The sequence below is a fragment of the Aplidium turbinatum genome, chromosome 6, assembly GCF_918807975.1.
Source record: "Aplidium turbinatum chromosome 6, kaAplTurb1.1, whole genome shotgun sequence".
NCBI lineage: Eukaryota > Metazoa > Chordata > Ascidiacea > Aplousobranchia > Polyclinidae > Aplidium > Aplidium turbinatum.
In genome coordinates this window covers 30243813-30266466 of record NC_137477.1, presented here as the reverse complement: position 1 = coordinate 30266466, position 22654 = coordinate 30243813, and the positions used below count along the sequence as shown (strand labels likewise).

Below are 22654 nucleotides of genomic sequence, written 5' to 3'. Positions count from 1 at the left end.
GACTAAAAGATATTCAAATTCAATTTAATCACAAGAGAAAAATTACTTTTGTCACAGTACTGAGCAGTCAATACAACGCATGAAACAATACTTGAGAATACCACAGTTGGCAATTTGGTGTTTCTATTCCGATTGCTCAGTGCATGTAACAGCAATTTGTGTTGGCATGAACAGCACAGCCACTTAAACTGTAGGCTGCGGTATTCACCAGCTAAAACCAATTTTCACTGAAAACATTCGATTACAGTAGTGCTTGCTTTCATTCGCTTGTCGTTGCTCAGCAAAAAAACGTCTGTAATTGATCACATTTTTATTATTCAACTGAAAACTTTTTAAAAACTTGTTCAAGGGAAGGACAAGCTAATGACACCAGCGTGCCAGTACCACCCCTGATTTATTCAGCCTGCCAAACAATTTTACAAATTTCTTGTTCTCAAGACAAAGACTCGGAATATCTTTAACCTCTTTTCTAACGCAAGCGTGATTTTTTTTCTCGCAAGCAAGCGTCAACCAGCGATATCTCCAGTCAAAACTGTAAGCTCGCAGTGGGAATTATTCTATCTTAACGTAGACAAATGATTGATGTTCAGGCATCACATGCGCTAAAACGAAAAATTGCAGAAATGCTTGGAAGTTAGTTATAAACTTTATACACATTGTTTTGACAACTGACATGTAGGCCATGTTTCTTCACCTAGGTTCTAATAGTCAAAAACATATAAAACACAAGCCAAACAAAAAGTCCTCTTTGAGGATTGGTGCGTGTAGGTCGCTTCACAGTGCACAAACCAGGTACAAATTGTAATCACAGTCTTCTTACAAGTTTATCGATCCTGCTTGTTCCGCTAACTCAGACACCAAAGGAGATTTCGTCTGGCGAATCTGAAATCAAAACGTGTACAAAACAAGATGGTGTAATCAAATAGACTAGTAGATCATGCGTATGAGGCCAAGTTGGGCAGCTTCAAATTGTTATGCTTGTCTCGTGTGAGTTGCGCTGTTTAGTGTTCAGATTAGAAGTATCGCTTTTAATTGTAATATAGTAAAAATGTACTTCCTAACTCGTTTTTTGTCTTTAAATGTAGTCAAATTATTTTTCTTAAATAAATAATCAGCTCAGTTTGTTTTTGTTTTTGACAATTACAAAGAAAAACATTAAGAATATGTACCAAACATAACAGAGGTCTAGAAAAAGGTAGAAGCGACAAAACGCGATGGTAAGTCTATAACGTGCTGAATGCCATTACAGGAAAATCAGTTTAAAATGTGGCACGTTGGTCGTTGGCAACACCTTAAATGCTGCACAGAAAGCGTTCGTTTTTTTAGAAAACTGCTTTGCTTGTTTTTTCAAATAAAGTAATGATAACAATCTGTATGTTACTTGATTGTATGTGTGCGTGGTACACAAGCATATATTTTAAAAAGACAATTAAAAGATACGGCAAACCAAAGAGTAAACAAGATACCAAACATAAGTATCTCATTTCATATCAAACTGGAGCCAGAGTCGTTCTCTTTTAGCGACTCCAGACATTGCAAGTTTTTTTCCAGCAAAGCCTAAACTATGTGAAACAACCCGTTAAAGTTTGAGGAAGCCAGAAAGGGCCAACAGTCATAAAGAGTTTTATTGATAAATTGCACCGTGCTGGTTTTCCCATTTACGAGGACCCAATGCACAAGTAGTCACATAGGGAATTTTTACCAAAACTATGATCTATTGACTACACAAGCCAACACACTTTTTGTGTCAGCATAGTAAATGTCATTCTAGGGTATATTTTGGGTGCTGAATTCAAAAATCACATCAGATTTTTTGTATCACATCAGGATTTTATGATATCTGAATGCTGTTTTGGTAAAAATGACTCCTGATCTATATTGGTAGACTATGGCGTTTCATGGAATTTGAACTCTTTTTTGTCAACAAGGTCTGTGATGAAGTCTAAATTCATCACGATAAAGTCTAAAGTCTATACAAGAGATACAAACATAATATTAATGAAAACATTGAGGTATTTCAAGACCTGATTTATTTTTTAATTTTTAATTTTATTGAAGTCTGGTAACTTGAACCCAATTCTTCAAAGTTTATCTGCTAACACTAAACGTTCAACGCCCTTTTTTTTTCACAAGAGTAGCTACATTGTTATTTTTTTCGTGTTAAGAAGTAGGTTTGGTGGCTTTGCAATTCCCCAATACATATTTTAAACCTTTTGGTTTTGCCATCTTTTCCTTTTGTTGGTGCTACAGTTGTGTGTTTGTAATGCCATTCGCTATATGTTTGCACCAGCAAAGAAAAATAAAATTGAAGAAATTGAATAGAATAGACACTTAAAAATAGGTTCAATTCTACAGAAAAAAGGAAATTCACATGCACATTTGGGAAACGTTACTCTGGACAAACTTTCGCTTGCATGATTTTTGTGAATGTTGTGAGTGGATTTAGGATTTCCATTGATCTATCGTCTTAGGTTTTCCACACAAGCTTTACATGCAGTATGTGTGGAGATCCATGATTTGTCCTGATCACCCAGGCGAATTTTAAAGTAGCTATGTAAGATATGCTTGTTTCACAAAACTTGTTATGGTTTGCCTTTGGTTAGGAACAGTAGCCTATAACTGCCACATATGTAACAAAGAACATCAGGGTCTTTTTTACACTTTTTTGAAGATGTCATTCTGCTACTTATTCACACCACAAACAGAATTAACACTTTGCTAATATGAAAAAAATCTGAATACATGAAAATTCAAATAAGAATGAGTCATAGATAAGTTTCACATAAGCTTAAATCTCCACGTTTAGCGAAAAATATAAAACCGTTATTGACGCTCTTGGTTTACGCCAATTGAGCACTTTACTGGAGGCACCTTGCTATGCACTGCGCAAAGCTCACTGCTTGCAGTTTGAGCACTTTGGCAAGGTTGGCAGTAGTACCATTTTTGGTTACTGATAAGGTACCACAAATGGGAAAATGTCACATGGAGGTATATATATCTCCATGGCCATTATTCCAGTGTAACTACTGCACTGATGAGACCGGGAGGTCGAAACGGTGTGCACTGTCTGCAGTTATTGACGCTCTTGGTTTACGCCAATTGAGCACTTTACTGGAGGCACCTTGCTATGCACTGCGCAAAGCTCACTGCTTGCAGTTTGAGCACTTTGGCAAGGTTGGCAGTAGTACCATTTTTGGTTACTGATAAGGTACCACAAATGGGAAAATGTCACATGGAGGTATATATATCTCCATGGCCATTATTCCAGTGTAACTACTGCACTGATGAGACCGGGAGGTCGAAACGGTGTGCACTGTCTGCAGTTAAAACCGATGTTATATATCAAATAGTAGAATGGTACTAAGCATTTAGGCGACAGTGAATGTAACCCTGCCTGTAAGGGGTGGTTTATGGACAGTTCTCAGAAGGTACATAAGTTGGATGGTCTACCACAGACAGATGGTCCACTAGCCAGATGGTCTAGACGACTCTTTTGACCAGTGGACCATCCAGCTAGGGGGGCTTCTGACTAGTGTACCTTCGGAAGGTAGGTCGGTCACTCCAATGGTCATGGTGTCATCATACATCTCCAAATGTTACAAAATAAAATCATTTCCATGAATATGACAACTTTTCAAACACTATTGGCTCATAAGGTCTTTATAAAACGGTAACAGTAAGAGAAAATTCGGCCAAAAAGCCATCATTATGAAAAAAAATATCATGCAAAAATCTCAAAAACCTGATGTGATGGGTAAAATCTGATGTGATTTTTGAAATCAGCAGCTTCAATATACCCCAAATCACACCTTACATTGCAGACACAAATTTTTTATCTTTTTTGATGGCCTGTGCTATTGATAAGTTGACATGATATTGATAAGTTGACTTGATATTGACTATTGATAATAAATGCAGATAAAAACATACCCGAGATATCTTCGAAAATCTCTGGCTACCATACTTTGCCTTAATTGCTTTTAGATAAGTGCTGCTTTCAGCAGATTTCAGATTCTTGGCTAAGTGGCAAATCACAGGCTGGATATCCTCCTCGGTATAAGTACTGTAATGTTCCAAAGTGGACGACTGAAAAAAGAACGCAAAGTTCTAACCTGTCCATAATTTCAGTTATCACATAGTAAAGAAATGTCTTCTAACCAGGTGTCATAACCCGGTTACATATCTTGTAAAACAAATTTACTTTAACACGAGTCGGTTCAATTACAAACAGCTAAAAAATCGATTGCTATCTGCTAGCAGCTAATTCATCTGAATACTGAAAAGTTTGGGTGTTCATCAGGACATTCGTTTCTAGCACTAGTTGCTACGTTCATCTGATGAAATTAAAAGTAAAATTAACAACAAACAAGATGGTTTATTGCTTCACTGACGTTTCGCGCACCATGACAATGCGCATCCTCAGAGCGAATAACATACAAAATAAAATTTCACCAGGTTATATACTGCAGTGCTATTGAAGGCAAGAAAAAATAAAACACGCAATATTTTAAAAATTGATCGCGCCGGAGTTAAAGTCGCTATGAAACCATTTCGAACCATCGGCAATATTTTATCACTACCAAAAGACCCCACCCCTTTTAACAATAAATGTGGTGTTGTTTATGAAATTCCGTGTAATGATTGTGACGCAGTTTATATTGGCCAAACTGAACGTAGTATAAATTCCCGGGTCAAAGAACATCGCAGAGCTGTCAAAAATATGGAACATGAAAAGTCAGCCCTTTGTTCACATATGTTAGAAGAGGATCACAAAATTAACTGGTCAGAAACAAAAATTTTAAAAAATGAAAGTAATTATTCACTAAAGAAGTTGAAAACAACCAAAGCATAGCATTTCTTGATGTGAAGGTCACCAGACAAACGAACGGTACATTAGCCACAGAGATTTACAAAAAACCAACACACACCAACAGGTACATGCAATACACATCACACCACCCTCTTCAACACAAATTATCTTTTCCCAAAACACTAATTTACAACCGCGCCAACAACTTGGTCACCTCTGCAAAGAACAAGACAAACGAAAACAAACAAATTTATAACACTTTAAAACTTAATGGATTTCCCAAGAAAATGGCAGAACGGCACACTCATTTCTCGACCAAACGTCAGGTCAAACAAAGCAACAGCAAAACTTATAACAGTTTCACCACCATTCCATACACACAGGGAGTTTCTGAGTCGATAAGACGAGCATTGAATCGCGCCGGAGTTAAAGTCGCTATGAAACCATTTCGAACCATCGGCAATATTTTATCACTACTAAAAGACCCCACCCCTTTTGACAATAAATGTGGTGTTGTTTATGAAATTCCGTGTAATGATTGTGACGCAGTTTATATTGGCCAAACTGAACGTAGTATAAATTCCCGGGTCAAAGAACATCGCAGAGCTGTCAAAAATATGGAAAGTCTTTTCCCGCGTTGGGTCGAGGCCGCCGAAAGTAGGGTGGGTTGGAAAGTTCAAACGTGTTGCGTTCCAAGAATTTTCACATTGATTTAAGGCCTGGAAACGTTGAATCCATGTAAAAAATGCTGATTACTCCACGCCTTCTGAATTGCCCAACTGAAATTGTTTCACATGCCTTTGTGGAGTTTGCCTTCAAAAGCTTGTTTTTTTACATTTTCATTTTCCATTGATTGAAGGCCTGAATACGTTGAATCTATGTAAAAGAAGCTGATTTACTGTTTGAAGAACAAGATCTGCCATTTGAAACTCACGCAGTAAAAACTCTTGCCCGATCAACTGATTGCTAGTCGCTTGTGACGTAGACTGTATGATCGCACGCTTCGCTGCTCAAGCCCATTCCGGTTTTGAAACCTCTGACAAAAGCACGCGCGCAATGGTGGTCAGACCGCAATGGGGCCAATTTTTTTTCAAAATCGTTTTATGGTAGCATGTTAAACACAAAGAACGTGGAAAATCGCCAAGTCAGGTTTTTCCTTTAGTATGACTTTAAGAGGCGAAATAATAATAACACTTTTTGGTCACAGCGGTAAACCATAATCTCTTCGTGGAAAAATTGTAACATAAGATTCCCGGATCCGTTCGTCTGTATGTAATGACCGAAAGAAACACTCCTTTGAAAACGTCTATTAAAAATTGTATTTCTGTAAAATTAGCCACCTGGCTGGCGAAATTGGGATGCAACACCGTACACCACTAAAAACTTGTCACTACGATACAAACTACTTAAATAAAGACGGAACTTTCGTCCAGCTGGCAAGCACTAAGCAAACAGTTAAATATGCGACCAACTTTCAAGCAACCATTTTACGAATGACTACAATACATTGCTATATCTTAAACTCACGTACGCAGTTACTGTGACGTCATAGTGAAACATTGTGAAGCAATTCTCAACAGGTGTGATACAAGTCTTACGAACGATGGTGCAATCTTGGCTCATTTTTTAGGAAAAATTCCATGACGTAATACGCTAAGATTCAGTAGACCTGAACGGTTTTATATGACGTTTGATTTGGTGAACCATTGTCGGGAACACTTTTAGATACCAACATAATAATAGTAACAGCAATTTTACTTGGAGATCGCCTGTCAGGCCTCGAAATTCACGGCGGACATGTCCGCCATCACAGCATATGATGTCCGCGGGAAGTACCACCTAGATCGGTCATATTTGTCCGCGGAAAATTACACAGAAACTAGCGATACAAATCGTCATTGCATAGTAGGGTGATTCATAAATTGATTTTTTTTTTTAATTCAATGGGGCACCCTCTTGTATCGTGTCAATACCTGAAAAGATAATCCTGTCAAATTTTTAGGGCAATCGAAAGCATTTTTAAGGTTGCTACCGACTTTGAAAGCTGCACATAATACACAAATGGGTCATTCCCTGTCAACTCAACAGGGTGTGCAAGCTCGACCCTCTTAGATTTTCTTGAAATTTACACTAAAGTTTCATATTGATGTATAATGAACAAAAAAAAAATTTCAGCTCATTATCTCAAGACGTTTAGAAATTACAGCCCTTCAAAGTCCCCAAGGTCCCTCAAAATGTGTTCGCATGTACAATTGTACATTTTCCTCCATGTTTGGGTCTTCATAACTTTTAATCTAAAGCATTTACAAAGCTGAAATTTGGTATTCTGTTCAAGAAGTAGCCCTAGTTTTCATATCTACTACCAAAATTGCTAATTTCCAATTAGTTTTAGATATAGAACATTTCAAAAATTGAAATTTTTTACATTTGAAATTTTTTTATTAATTTTTGATGTCCGCTATCTCCCAAACCAATAATCACAGAACTGCCATTTTGCATATCATTAATCTATACTAGTTGGTAATTAACCCCCATGAGACTGACACCAAACAAATGTAAAATTATTGAAGTTTGGAAAGTGCAAAGATGAAGCCCGAACCATCTTTACACCCTCCAAACTTCAATAATTTCACATTTGTTTGGTGTCAGTCTCATGGTGGTTAATTATCAACTAGTATAGATTAATGATATGCAAAATGGTAGTTCTGTGACTATTGGTTTGGGAGATAGCGGACATCAAAAATTAATAAAAAAAATTCAAATGTAAAAAATTTCAATTTTTGAAAAGTTCTATATCTAAAACTAATTTGAAATTAGCAATTTTGGTGGTAGATATGAAAACTAGGGCTGCTTCTTAATCAGAATACCAAATTTCAGCTTTGTAAATGCTTTAGATTAAAAGTTATGAAGACCCAAACATGGAGGAAAATGTACAATTGTACATGCGAACACATTTTGAGGGACCTTGGTGACTTTGAAGGGCTGTAATTTCTAAACGTCTTGAGATAATGAGCTGAAATTTCTTTTGTGTTCATTATACATCAATATGAAACTTTAGAGTGAATTTCAAGAAAATCTAAGAGGGTCGAGCTTGCACACCCTGTTGAGTTGACAGGGAATGACCCATTTGTATATTATGTGCAGCTTTCAAAGTCGGTAGCAACCTTAAAAATGCTTTCGATTGCTCTAAAAATTTGACAGGATTATTTTTTCAGGTATTGACACGATACAAGAGGGTGCCCCTTTGAATTAAAAAAAATTTCAATTTATGAATCACCCTATTGCATAGCACTAACAATTGTTGCGAGAATTTAAGTTCCCGCGTATTCTAGCGCGCATCTAGAAAATGTGAATATTGTATAGCATCCCTTAGTTTCCATTCAAGCAGGAAAACTTTCGATTTTTACGTTGCTTCGATTGATGACATTGAATCAGCGTAACAAAGGTGAATTCTTCGCCAAGAATCGATGGGAGTGCGGTCACGCGCAACTTAGTTCAAGTCTTACATCACAATGTCTGGCTTTGATCTCCGAGTAATATTGATAAGGCAAGGTTGATTACAAAATTTGTTAAAGGGCGGGGAAACCCAAATTAACTTTTTGCGAGTTTTTTGTTTCAGCGTGATGTCATTGTGTACAACATGCGTTTTAGCAAAAAAAAATCCAAATTTTGTTGCCCTCGTCTCGCTAAGGCCGCTTTTGTTTGATACCCGTTTGCGAGGTCTCGCGCGCATCAAGCTGTGACTCTGTTCGCTGTGACGTCACAAGGTATATACAGTTGTGGCCAAAAGTTTAAGACCAGACTTGATTTATGACCATTTTTGCATTACTTCAAAATAATGCATCAGATATTGTCTCAGTTGCATCATCTTTATGCATCATCTTATATCTGGTGCAGTATTTAGAAGTAATGCAAAAATCGTCATAAATCAAGTCTGGTCTTAAACTTTTGGCCACAACTATATGTACCTTGTGACGTCACAGCGAACAGAGTCACAGCTTGATGCACAACGAGACCTTGCAAACGGGTATCAAACAAAAGCGGCCTTAGCGAGACGAGGGCAACAAAATTTGGATTTTTTTATTGCTAAAACGCATGTTGTACACAATGACATCACGCTGAAACAAAAAACTCGCAAGTTAATTTGGGTTTCCCCGCCCTTTAAGCTTTGGTATTAATACAGTAAGAAAGAAAAGGCCGAGGGAAAATTCACTTCGCTCACATGACACGCAAAAATAAACCTAAAGAAAAAAGCCTAGTGAAACTTTGCACAGCAGAAAATAGTGGCGTTAGTGTAGAAGTTTTCCAACTCGTGCCCAGAGCATTGTGACGCACGAAGCCACACGACCTCGTTCGGTGGAAGTTAATCAGTTATGTGACGTATTAAGCAGCTACAGGGCGCTTTGGCTCTTCAAGCGCACGTCGTTGATCTGATGAAAGTCTTTCAGAGGGACTTCACTGCAATTTTAACAAGCCTTCTAAACCGTAGCTATAGTTCTCAAATGGTGAAGAATTATCAAGATAAAGTGATTAAGCATTACGATCGACTCTAAAACTGGTGTGTCCGCCGTGAGACTTAATTTGTCCGCCGAGGTAGCTGCTCAGACCGGACACGTTTGTCCGCCGTCAACAAAAACGAATTTCGAGGCCTGGCCTATGCCGGTGAGACCTTAACAGGAACTCTATTTACTGCCCGCATTGCGAGAAACCGATTCACAACAAGTGTTAGTGACTCTCTAAAGGAAAATTTTAATTTTAAATGCAAAAACTTCAGTGATGAAGCAACGGTAGTTTCGGAGCCAACTGCTGACAGTTGATGATGCAGAATTTGAGGTTGTGCATGCTTGACGCTATGTTGGTGACATGATTGGGCCATCGGGAGGCTGCATGGATGCCATCGCAGTGAGGATGCAATTGGCCTGGAACGGTTTCTGTGAGCTCATCCCTGTCCTTACAGGCAGGGATATTCTCTTTGGTAGCCGAGGTCACGTGTATGATATGTGTGTGAGGAGTGTCCTAGTATATGCAAATGAGACAGGATCCATCACTGTCGAAAAGAAAAATCGGACATGTCGCAACGTACTGCAATAGTACGATAGATTTTTTCAAATGCCTTTTTGACAAGGTGATGATAGAAGAACTGAGATCCAGGCTTAGCATCGCTGCACCCCAGAGTATTGTAAACGGCACCCCAGTTGGGAAGCACTGATCTAGCAGATCGCAATCAATTTTTTAGCTGTTTATGATTGAACTGACTCGTGTGAAAATAAATTTGTTTGTTTTACCACATGGTCCCATTGATGTTTAAACTGGCAGCGAAAGTTTATTTGATATTTGAAAGACGAATACAGTATATCATATGTAAAAAACATTACCCATCCAGGAAAATGTGTAATGATAGAATGAAAAGTGATAATAGAATCATTTGCATAATTCCATATTACATACCCACTCAGCGTCATCTATAAGCTGTATAGATAAGCAGAGAGCGGCCGCAGCGAGAATTGACGGGGAAAGATGACACATAGTGTAGTCCAAAAGCGATAATTCCATCAAATACTTGGCCAGTGTATGCTGCACGTGGTCAACCTGCAAATCGATTTTAAGGTGAGATTTAAACCACCAGCCCTCCCTGCAAACAGCTTGGTTATTTAATGTAAAGAAGATTTACTGTTACAAGCAAAAAATTTTGAAAATGACAAAGCACTTGCAAATATATGTGATTTGAAAACCTGTTTTCTTTTATAAACGAAGGGGTACACCTTATTTGGAACACGATGAGATTTCATTGAGCAGATAAAAGCATTTCGCCCATCAGCCCCCAATACAATCGGCCACATAGCCCTTAAGACTTTCTTCGAGATGGCCACAATTCCGATCATAGGTCTGCATGAATGACTTCACCAGATATTTTTGGGTCACCCTTCTCTCAACTGCTGGCAAAATCCTTGCTTGCATGCTTTTGAACAGGCCAATTCCCAGAGTCACAATGAGCACGAATCACATCACTACTAATACTTTATCAAATTAAAGCAATTATTATCTTTGACTTCTTAATGAGAATCTTTATGAAAAGAAGCTTGCATGAATTGAAGGAGAACCTTACGAGCAAGTAAGTGGCAGAACATGTTTGCGCATAGCCAGATATACAAAAGTAAGACTTTTTGTACAAGCACCTGACCAGCTTTGGAGTTTCTTCTCAGAAAATGCAGAGGCAATGGCCTGCCAAGATTAAATTCTAGAGTTTTTAACATGAAAACTTCCATGCTCAAAATTTCTGACTGTGTGAATGCTTTATCTGTGATGTAAACAAAATCATTCACCTAAAAATTAAAATACACCTAAGGTTATTAAATAGTATGGTTTACCTATGCCACTATTCAACATCATGTAAATCGATGTAACATTTTGATTTCACAAATCCATTAGTTGATTTTTTTGTACTAGTAAAAGCACCGCTTTTTCAAAGTATCATGAAACATGATGCATTAACTGAATTCAGGTTAAATGTAAACATAAAGTGAATAAGCCTTATTAAGTGAATAAGCCTTATTCACTTAAAGAGCTCAAAGCTTTTAATAAAAATAAGCTTTCTTTTTGATTCTAAAGAACACAGGAAAAACAAAGTGTTTTAAATATGCATGAAAATGGCTACCTTATCCCAATGTGGCAATTACTACCGTTTTATTCTTACCTCTGGAGCATAAATTTCTTCATATTTTGATGCAAGTAGCATGGCAGTGACTCCAACTAATTGAAGCTTTGCTCTCGGCACAGGATTTTTCTGAAATATATGTCAAAACACTATATAGTCAAGTGGGGCAAAAAAATGCAAAATTGACAAACTTTTGATTTTCTGACTGAAAAATGGACCAAAAAGTCCAGTTTTACCCTCTATTGAGCAATATTGATACTCTATTGATGTATCCAAACAATTGGAGCATTATGTTTATTCTTTTTATTTTTATCGAATATTTTGTGTTGCTTTTTTTTCCCCAGTGTTTGGGGCAATAAAAACCATGCAGGGGGTAAAAAAAAACAATCAATTTTTACAGTAAATTTTGTTTGTTAAAAGCAACACAAACAGAAGAAATAGGTAGGCTATATATACAGATGAGGATGAAATTGTAACATCTTGTTTAAACGAAGAAGTTTATGCATTATGAAGTCCATATTTACTTAGGAACACAAGTTTTTCTTTTACTTCCTCTTCTTCGGCAAAACCAAAATATGATTTTGTACGTCCGGCAGCAGTTAACGCTGCAGTTGAAAGACCCCAAAAACAATTTTCAATGTTGAGGATATCTGTCCTCCTTTGTTGGCCAGTCCCAATACACTGCATCTTCTGAAGTTGATTTCTTTGCAAAAACTGAAATTCTCCTCATGTCTTCATCCATTTGTCTGTAAATTTCTCGCTCTGTCCTTTTTTTTCTATTTCTTCCTTCTCCTCCAGGTCCAATAAATTTATTTCTTATCTTCGTCTGCGTTCCTTTTCCTTCTCCTAGCTTTTCTCTTTTTTGCGGTTGTTCCATATGCTTTAAAGTTTTCAACTTGCTTTTTTTAATATTTTTCATATGTTAAAATGCTTCCATTCATCTTCACTCTTCTTTTTATTTCTTGTCATTTGTATGTCGTCCCCTTGATTTTAACACACTTTCCATCGAAATCGATTCATCTTTTGGCACGTCATGCGAGAACTTTAGGATCAATATCTAATCAGAAATTATCCTGAAACGACGCTACAGTTCTCAATGAGACGACCTCAAAGCTAATCATATTGATGATGATGATTGAAGGGCAAGTCAAGTTAAAGCATTTTATTTGCCTCAACAAAATTTCCTATTTGCGTATATATATATATAGGAAACATAATGCTACCAGGACTGGTTAAACTAACACTGAACTGAGACTTCTGAAACTGGTAAATGCTTACAAGAAGGTTAAGCTTTTGAATGGCTACTTGGCAGGAGTTTAACAAGTGGAATGGTATATAAATCAATTAACTACAAAGAACAACAACTTCACTTGCCCTGTCATGAATCATCAGCACATTAGGATTAATGTACTAACCAGAGATCAGGAAACTGAAACAATGCAAGTAAAACATTAAAATGTGAGTTTAATTCCTTATATAGCAACCAAAATCGTTCTAAAATGAAAGTTATTAAAGATGGGGTAAAAAAAAACAAGCACAGGGAAAATAAAAACAACTGTTTTTTTTTGCCCCAACACATTGTGTAGTTTTGGGGTAAAAAAAGACAACATAGAATAGAATGAAAGGTTAACAGCAATCAAAATTGAAGTACTGGAGTACAATCACACTAAAACATCATGTAAATACACATAAAAAAATCGTGATTGTCAACAATCGTTTTCGATCCACAAAAAGTTTAGTAAGGAGCAAAAAAAGTTTTTTTGGACAGTTTTTAGGTCAATTTAGTAATTTGCATAGTCCCTGAATATTACTTACCTCTAGACCTGTATTGTATGTTAAAAAACTACGCCAATAAATGACCGCCAAAAACTACGCCAATAAAAAACTTTTTTAAAAAAAATCTTTCTTAGGGGGAGTTGTCCTTTTTTACCCCAAGTACCCCTATGTTTTTTTTGCCCCAACTGACTATATACATTTTTTCATTCTAAATAGGCTTGTTAACATCTTTATTCATGCTTTCGACATTAACCAATCGCCATGGAAGTTAGCGGAACGGCCCGTTTCGGCGAGTCCGATTCGGAGAGTTTCCTATTCGGAGACAGCCTTTTCGGAGAGTTCCCTATTCGGAGATTTTTTGAAAATCCAACAACGCCTTCTGTTTATTTAGAGAATTTTGTATTTTATTCCACAAAATCGTTTCTTTTGCATTCGGACAAAGAAAAATTAATTGAATTGAAATTTAGCGAAAAATAAAAAGCGAATTAAATTTATTTTTGAGCTATTAAATTAAAATGTTTGCTCACATAAAATTGACATGTATCCTGCGTCGCCGTCTGTATGCAAACGAATTTTGGATTTTATTTTGATTTTTTTTTTAATTTTGATTTTCAAAAAATCTCCAAATAGGGAACTCTCCGAAAAAGGCTGTCTCCGAATATAGGGAACTCTCCGAATCGGACTCGCCGAATAATAGCAGACCCGGAAGTTAGAATACTTTAAATGAAATGGAAAATGCACACCAGGACATACAATATTATTCTTAATTTTCAGCAATTCAATACCTGTAGAAATCTGTCTAAAATAGCCACTGTGAGATAAAGAGTTTCCTGCAAAAGATCGAATCTGTGGTGAACTTGAACAAGCCAGTCCACCAGAATGCAACGCATGCGAGGTTTCAAACCAGAATCTTTTAGATAACCTGATCTTACAGGAAATTTACGTTCAAGGTAGAACATATATTGGTAAATGTCATTTACAAACTCAGAGCATAACTGCGGGTTGTCAGTGTCATTTTTATCAATGTCTTCAATTTCTGGCCTTAATGCTAAATCAAAAATATTTGGCTCTTCTGATTTAGCTTCACAAGGTGTGCCTATGGCCATAGCAACTGGTGTTTCAGGAACTAAATTTGAAAACTTTGAAGCATTAGTGTCATCAGCAATGTGGTTTGCTTCATGTTTTTCTTCATGCTTTTTCACAACAGGTAAAACCTTCCTTGCAATATGTGTCTGCCGTACTGCCAAGGGCTTCCTAGGATTCGCAGCAGGCTTCTGCATAGGATCAACCAGGCAATTCTGTGCAAATAACAAACTCCGATTAGATATTAATAACAAATAACAAACTTAATAACAAATTAATAACAAAATAATTAATAACAAACTCCGATTAGATATTCTATCAAACTGATAAAGCATATATAAAGAGAAAGCTCAAGTGATAAAAGTTAAATGTATAATTGCGATAAAGTGCACAATCGAACATTACAATCAACACCAACTGCACAATTCTCAATTCACAATATTTTGCTTTTCTCGCGGTTTTGAAATACAGCTCCTGGTGCTTGCAGGCAAGTCTGGTGTCCTTTCACTATATTAAATGAAATGAAAATTGCATTTGAAATTTTCGACAACTTCAGCTTTCAGCGTCTTGTGATTGAGATTTGTGATGTCATAAAAATGATTTAGCAATTGAATTAAGTTTTGATGAAACTTCAGTGACATCACAATCAGAAGTACATAACGAATGCACCTGATGCTTGAAAAGTTAAACATCTGAACTGGTTTTTACAGGCTAGGTTAGTGTGCAGTTTAGATGATAGTTGTTGTATTTTATTTGGAAATTAGCTATGTAAAGACTTATTGTGTACTCAATACTTTACCACGTCAGTATATTTGACACGTTTGTGTGATAATGATAAGCTTTGTTTTTACAGTATGTACAATGAGAAAGTGCAAAAAAGATCCAGACAGGTTCTGTTACATATGTGGCAAGGTCACCCCGCACAGTCGCCAAGCAAAAATTACGCAGTTTAAGAAAGCATATTATACGTATTTTGGAGTCTTTGATGGGCCACAAATCCGTGAGCTGATCAAAGACGAAGGTTTTATTGCACACATGAGTGCAGTAGAAAAAAGAGCATGAACAGCTTTTCGAGTAGTAATTGCAAACATCCTTGGAAAGCATAGAAGCCCTAATTACGAAGCACAGGTTAAAGAGCTGCTTGAAAGCTTTCCCTTGGGGCCCGGATGGGGCCCAGTTGCACCAAATCCCTTGGGGGCCGGATGTCTGTGAAAATGCACTTCCTGAGTTCGCATTTGGAATTTTCCTGACAACTGTGGTGACTACAGCGAAGAACAGGGAGAGAGATTCCGCCAAAACCTTTGCCAGATGGAAGAAAGGTACCAAGGAGGCAAGGATACTGGGACGTAAACATGCTTGCAGATTACTGTTGGTGCTTAAAAAGAGATCTTCCCAATTCCACACAATGAAAAAAGTCTTTGAAGAGACACTTTTTGTCAGCATAAATCATTTGTATTTATATTGTTATTGTATTTATCATCAGAATATCATCATGTGCCGCACAACGCTTTCTGTGTTAAGCTATTTTGAACACTTCGTTTTTATTTCACACATTGATGTTGGCAAGTATTTCGCATTTAAAACACATTTGTGATGTTAAGTGTTTACGTGTCTATAGTGTAACATATTAACTTCTACTGTTAGGTTGAGCGCCGTTGAACAAAATTATGTGTTAGGAAGCTTTCTTGGGTAGTTGTAAGTGCCTTTATTTCAACTGTGTGATTATATTTTTGTACGGTAGTATTTAAAATGGCTGTCATTGCAAAAATTGACAACATGCATGACCAATTAAGCTACCACAGAAATTAGTTTCTTTGTGCACAATAATGACCAAAGCTAGCATAATTAAATATGTGATGAAAAAAAAACTTGACCTGATTGAAAAAAACTGGTTGCATTTTTGAGTTCAGTGCAAAAAATTGATTCAGAAACAGTTAAAACATCTTTGACCTTTGCGAAATAATTTTCAAACGCAGTACAGTGTTATGTATGGAGAAAAAGTGGTCATATGATATGATACTCGAATCTACAGGTAAAAGATGGGTTTGAGTAGCCTACATTAAAGGAAAGTATTAAGTATGGCATGGCAAAACCCAAACACGCATTTAACATGCAGTGATTAGTTCAACTTTTTATAACAGCACAAAACTTTAAGACAAACTTACTGAAACATCACCAAGTGCACGGCGTACAGCTGGAATAGTTGATTGCTGTTTCATTCCTATCACCTTCCCTTTTTGGACTTGCTTCGACTACACAGTATATGAATTATATTTCAATAAAAAGTTAAAAACTTTTTAGTCCAAAACGTAGCCCCTAAACTCACAGAAATAATTACATGTTTTTTTTGCTATGGAAATTCAACAAACACTTAATCACTTGAGGACAGTGGCTGTTTTTATTTCGCTTAGCCTACCGGAAAGGATTAATTTCAGAAAAAAAATTCGTTTTTAGTGAAAATTTATTTTTGAATGGTTTTTCGATTTGGTAGTTTCCCCAGTTCACAACATAATACAGTAGAATTCGCCTATAATGGCACCTTTAGGGGATTGGAAAAACTGACATCATAGCCGAATTGACGTTATAGACGAACTACCGCAAACTATTCCAAAACTGTCTTTTGATTAAAGAAAGAGGTGTATAATCCAGTCAGGTTTACTGTGTACCACCAAATTGATCTTCAGCTGTTTCAGTTTTGACACGGATTTCTCTACCACATAGCGTTCAGCTTTTGCTAAATAATGTAGGATTTGCTCGCTATACAGTACTGCCCGTACAACTGTTGCTTTGAGTTGTTTGAAGGTCAGCTGTAGAGCTGGTTTTTACACGTGATAGCTTTTCATGCGGGAAAAAAGCTAATTAAAGTCTGACGTTAAAGAACGACGTTGCAAAATAAAGGGAAGACATTTTGCAAGCAGCAGCGCTAACTGGATTAAATGACTGACTGTTCGTGGTGAAGGTGATGGCTTAAAGTGACGTTATAAACGAACAAAAGATGTCTGGGGACCAATAAAGGTGCTGTTGCATGCGAATTGACGTTATAGGCGATGCTGTTGTAGCCGAACTACAATGTACGTACAAGATAGGAATTCTGCCAGGACCGAGCGAAATGTGACGTACTAGGCGAATTGACGTTATAAACGAAGCCGTTATAGGCGAATTCTACTGTAGTGTTGGCAATATTAAAATAAAGAATTGCTGAAAATTTAATGTATTATATATATAAACAGCACCCGTCTTTTTGTCAACAGTCAAAATGCATATACAAATACATTTAATAATACACCATCTGTCTTATTGCAAAAATTTTCTCGCTCATATAATGTGTCATCTGTCCCTGGGTTTTTTTTGTCGCTGAGACTTTTCGGTCATTTGTCCAAAATGGCTTGAAAAAATTCGGTCAATTTGATTTATTTCGGTCATTTTTAGTCATAGACCGGAAGGTCGAAACGGTGTGCACTGTCTGCAGTTAGTCAATTGACTACATATTTTTTGGGACATTTTGACCGAATTGACTATATTTTTTTAGGACATTTTGCTAAAAAATCGGTCAATGACCGAAAAATGACTGAAAAAAAACCCAGATATGTCCACAAGTGATTAAACATTGTTTGGCAACTGTTTGTTGATTTAATGGTGTTAGCTTTCAATGAATCAGTTCAGTATATTTTTTTCTACAGGTAAATCAACAAAAATATACACAACACGATAAACACAAATAATTTGCACAACATTAAGTAGTGAATAGAATTTAACAACTTAGGCAAATTTAAGAGACAATTTAACCAAGTGTTGTTAAAAGAATATGCTTTACGGCAATGTTTATTGTTTAGGGTTCATTTAGTGATATTTTTTTACATAAAAAAATTCAAGTAAGCTTACACAAACACTTTCAACCCAGAATTTTAAAAAAATACTTGCAGCTGTAGTGTTTTTCCATTATTACTAAAAAGTAGTATAATACTATAGATAAAGTACTATGGACAGAAATAAGGGGCTGTAAAGATTTATAAATGTTGAAATGTGGCCAATGCCTAAAAAACTCTAGGCTCTTCTAATCTAGATTAAACACGAGATTATAAGCACAGATCATACAAACAGCATAACCTACCTGAACAGTCAAATTGTTTCTTGCAAATGTTGACATCTCCTGGCATATATTCAAAGTTGCAAAAGCACAATTAGGAGTTAGATAGCTGCAATGTTTGGCAATTTACACATATGCGATGCAAAACTAAAACACAAACAATAATTTGCACTGACAAAATCAAACTACTGGTGTAGCAGTTCAGAAGTAACTAGCGTAGCCAAAAATTTCCTTATTTTGATTTTTTTTTAAATGAAATCCCTATCCAGTTCAGTTCAGTTTATTGTTTTGCTGGCGATAAACAAAAAAAAAGCACATACAAATTGAGTGTCTATCAGCACAACAAGATGGCAACGAAAGACTTGTAAGGTCATCTATGTTGCATTATCTTATTAAAATCTTGCTGCATTATTATGAGTAGTATGATATAGCATTACCTAAACACGATATCACATATTTTCATGCATTTATTTTGGAAATACACACTTTGTACACACGCAGGCAGATTACATACGCTGCACCTGGTTATGCGACATATGGCGATAGACCTTAAGCTGCAGTTGCACCAAATTTTGTCATAATACTATGACCCTCCAGTTGTCCACCTCCTTTTTGAGTGAGCAATCCCCTACTTCTACTATCTCTAGTTTCGCATACCGTACCGTACTTGAAGGGATGCAACCTAGTTCGTACCCTGAACAGTTCGTATACCTCAGTTCGTACCCTGAAAAAATCGAAAGAAAAAATTAAAAAAAGCGGAAGTCGCTGATCGCAGTTTCCGCAAACATTTTAAAATTTTCCCCCTGAAAAGATCGAGAGAAAGATAGCACAAAGCCGAAGGCGCAGTTTTCGCTAACCCTTACCCTAACGCTAACCCTTGCTCATCGCATTTTCCGCAAACATTTTTCCGCTAACCCTAGACTGATCTATGCTCTAACCCTAACCTTCGCTGACTGCAGTTTCCGCAAACCTTTTTCCGCAGATTCCGCTAACCTTTACCTTAACTTTAAGGCAGTGGCTATTTGACCGGCTCCGGTCTTTGAATCTGAAACACTATTTGACCGGTCATGACGTCACTACATAAGCACTTTTTTCTTTTTCTCTTTCAAAGCAAAAGACGATAAGCGCCTTAAGTTTTAAATTGAACACGTTTTCTTCAACTGAGTCCGTGGCGCATACGTAACGTCTCGGGCTTCCATTCTAGAGGGAATGAGTTCGATACTATCCGGAAGCGTTCTTTTTTTTTTTTTTAACTAAATTTTGACCCAAAGTGCATTTTTGTCGTCAATTTTTAATTTGAGTAGCCTACAGCCCATTTTTTTAAATCTTTCCAAATGTGAGTAATAAAGTTAAGTTTTTTTAATTTGTGAATAAAAGAATAACAGTTAACCTCTCAAGTACATGTAGCTCCACACAGAGTGAAATTTACATGCCTTTTGACTCCTTTTTATTTCTTTAAAAGTAATATATATCTAAAAAGACATTATGAAAAGCAACTACGGACAAAGGCCAGTGTTTCGATCTCCCGACCTCTTCAGCGTAGCCGTAGCATAGTAAAGTACTAAAGTGAAAGTGGAAAGTTGTCTTGAAGGGTTGGTTGAGATGATGATTTGAAACTTGACTGATTGTTGTGCGACAATGAGACTGGATTTAATTTTTAACTTCGGACTTCAGCAAAACGTAATCTTACAGCCTATTAGAAGGCGTGATTTTTTCAGAGAATTTGTGCTAAAAAATGAAAGGAATTTGTTAAAAAAAGACTAGAAAAAACTTTTTTAATTCGTTTTGAAACTTTTTTATTCACTTGTTGATTCATTCAGATTCATATCAGTTTGTATCCTTTTGTAGATAAAAAAAAAAAAAGAACGCTTCCGGATAGTATCGAACTTATTCCCTCTAGAATGGAAGTCCGAGACGTTACGTATGCGCCACGGACTCAGTTGAAGAAAACGTGTTCAATTTAAAACTTAAGGCGCTTATCGTCTTTTGCTTTGAAAGAGAAAAAGAAAAAAGTGCTTATGTAGTGACGTCATGACCGGTCAAATAGTGTTTCAGATTCAAAGACCGGAGCCGGTCAAATAGCCACTGCCTAACTTTAACCATAGAGTAATTTATGCTCTAACCCTAACCCTCGCTGATCGCAGTTTCCGCAAACATTTTCCCGCAGTTTCCGCTTACCCTAACTCGGCCCTAACTCTAACAATCGAGTAATCTATGCTCTCTAACCCTAACCCTCGCTGATTGCAGTTTCCGCAAACATTTTTCCGCAGTTTCCACTAACCGCAGTTTCCGATAACTTTTACCCTAACCATAGAGTACCGGTAATCTATGCTCTAACCTTAACCTTTGCTGATCGCAGTTTCCGCAAATATTTTTCCGCAGTTTCCGCTAACCCTAACCATCAAGTTTGTTTGTGAAAACTCCAATCAGCGAGTTCGGCTTTTTTTAATTTTTTCTCTCGATCTTTTCAGGGTGCAAACTGAGGGTACGAACTGTTCAGGGTACGAACTAGGTTGCACTCACTTGAAGAGGCTTTGAATCACTGACGCAGGCCCGGTCACTGAGATGGACAAAGCGAAGTTTTCCGATTGTTGAAATGTTGCTGCCGGGCAATTATTTCATCTATTAGATGCCGCTGAATGGAGGGCAGTCCTTAACGTGCGTTGCTCAAGCGCACACCCCGAGAGGCAAACCAGCGCCGCTTGATCTTGAAGCTTCTTTGTTCACGAAGTCACGTGCTAACCAACTGAGCTATTGGGGCGGACAATTATTTTAGCCCCAAGAACATATTAGTTGAGTTTCCAGCCTTTTTCTAAACCTCTGGTATGCTGGGCACGACGTACATTCGTTTGTAATGAACACTCAGAATTTCAGAAGCAAACCTAAACACTCACTGAACACAGTGAACTGAAACAAGGTAGGAGGTACGTAGCCGTCACCCGTCAGTAGCAACTTACCGTAGCAATTGAGAGCAATTGAGCAAAATTCAACTCGAACAAGGTTGCCAGATATTTTTGAAATTTCCCGCCGAATTGCCATCAAAAACTAGCCCTAGTGGTGCCTGCGTCAGTAGTTTAAAGCCTCTACACTACAACCAGAGTGCTACAACCACAGTACCACACGGATGTGAAACTGCCGAGACAAAGCTCTCAAAGAAGCTTTCTTTGTCCGAGGATAATTATTCAATCAACCAATGAACTTCAAACCTTACAGCCTTTAAAAAGTAGCAAGTTTATCATGTTATGCGTATCAACTTCATTTTTCAAGTTCATAAATATTGATGTCATATTTGCCAAGGTTTTTTTTAAGGCTTGGTTTGGGTGACCGCTAAGTAGTTTTAAGAGACCGCAAGTGTTTCATTAAAATACCAAAAAATAGCTATATTTGCTTAAACGAATTATTTATTAGACTACTGTAGTTGCAAGTCCAAATTTTGGGAAACCGCTGGAGAAATTTGGGAGACCGTTTCGGTCTCCCAAAACACCTTAAAAAAACACTGTTGCTGTATTTATTTCTGGAAATTGCTTGGCTATAACCAAACTTTCTTAAACAAATGCAAAATTAAACTACGGCAAAAATTTTAGATTTGGGCTTATAAGGTAAAGATTTTAAATTTGTGAAGTTTTTTAGCGATCAATTAAAATTTTAAGTTGCCTATTTTACAAAAATTATTATTATAATAAAAACATAGAGTAAGGCAATCAGTGTTCAGTGAACGCCCCGATAGCTCGGTTGGTTAGCGCATGGTTAGCGCGTAGGCTACATTTATTTTTAAGTGTAAGAATGATTTTTATGTGGTAACATTTATTATTTAATGTTTAAGGTCTGTTTATATTTTAATTAACATTAAGGCTGTCTGAACCTGATGAAAATTCTATCTATCTAATTAACTATTTGGCTCCATTAAACTATTTTCACACAATTGTTACCGTACCGGTAGGCCTATAGTCTGAGCGTAAAACGATTTGACCTGAAATAAATTGCGACCTTAACAAATTAGGTATCGTTGGAAAGCTTAACTCCTCTAGATTAAGATTTTTACTCTCCTCCAGCCACAGACCCTTGGCAAAAAAAGTTATGGCCGTTTTTTAAGCAGCACCTTGCGCCGCTAGTGGTGAAAGTGCATTTTTCTTTTGCGCAAGTTTCTAGTCTCATTTTCAACTTTTTTCCCTACGTGTACAAAAGAAAAGAGACAACTCACATTTGATAAAATATTTTTTATATTTAAAGGACGTCACTCTGA

At 36.9% G+C, this 22654-nt stretch overlaps 1 protein-coding gene across 2 annotated transcripts; it reads right to left on the bottom strand.

The window, feature by feature from the left end:
• Positions 1-14: 14 nt before the first annotated feature.
• LOC145771890 (G2/mitotic-specific cyclin-B-like) lies at positions 15-21373 on the bottom strand. Of its 2 annotated transcripts, none has more exons than XM_082583643.1 (9): positions 21369-21373; positions 18436-18520; positions 16490-16576; positions 14027-14539; positions 11505-11594; positions 10987-11133; positions 10259-10399; positions 3931-4086; positions 15-882 (listed from the first exon to the last, which is right to left on the bottom strand). In XM_082583643.1, exons 2-9 carry the CDS (start codon positions 18469-18471, stop codon positions 817-819), a joined length of 1236 nt encoding a protein of 411 aa, XP_082439769.1. In that variant the 5' UTR covers positions 18472-18520; positions 21369-21373; the 3' UTR covers positions 15-816. The 2 variants fall into 2 exon arrangements, with proteins under 2 accessions (XP_082439769.1, XP_082439770.1); XM_082583644.1 differs by lacking the exon at positions 21369-21373 and adding an exon at positions 18933-18951.
• Between the last annotated feature and the right edge of the window lie 1281 nt (positions 21374-22654).

Coding starts and splice junctions, on each gene's coding strand:
- LOC145771890 (XM_082583643.1), bottom strand. CDS start 18,471: ATGTCAACATTTGCAAGAAACAATTTGACTGTTCAG. Junction 11,134..11,504: donor AAGAAATTTATGCTCCAGAG/GTAAGAATAAAA, acceptor TTTAATTTTTAG/GTGAATGATTTTGTTTACAT. Junction 10,400..10,986: donor GAAACTCCAAAGCTGGTCAG/GTGCTTGTACAA, acceptor ATCGATTTGCAG/GTTGACCACGTGCAGCATAC.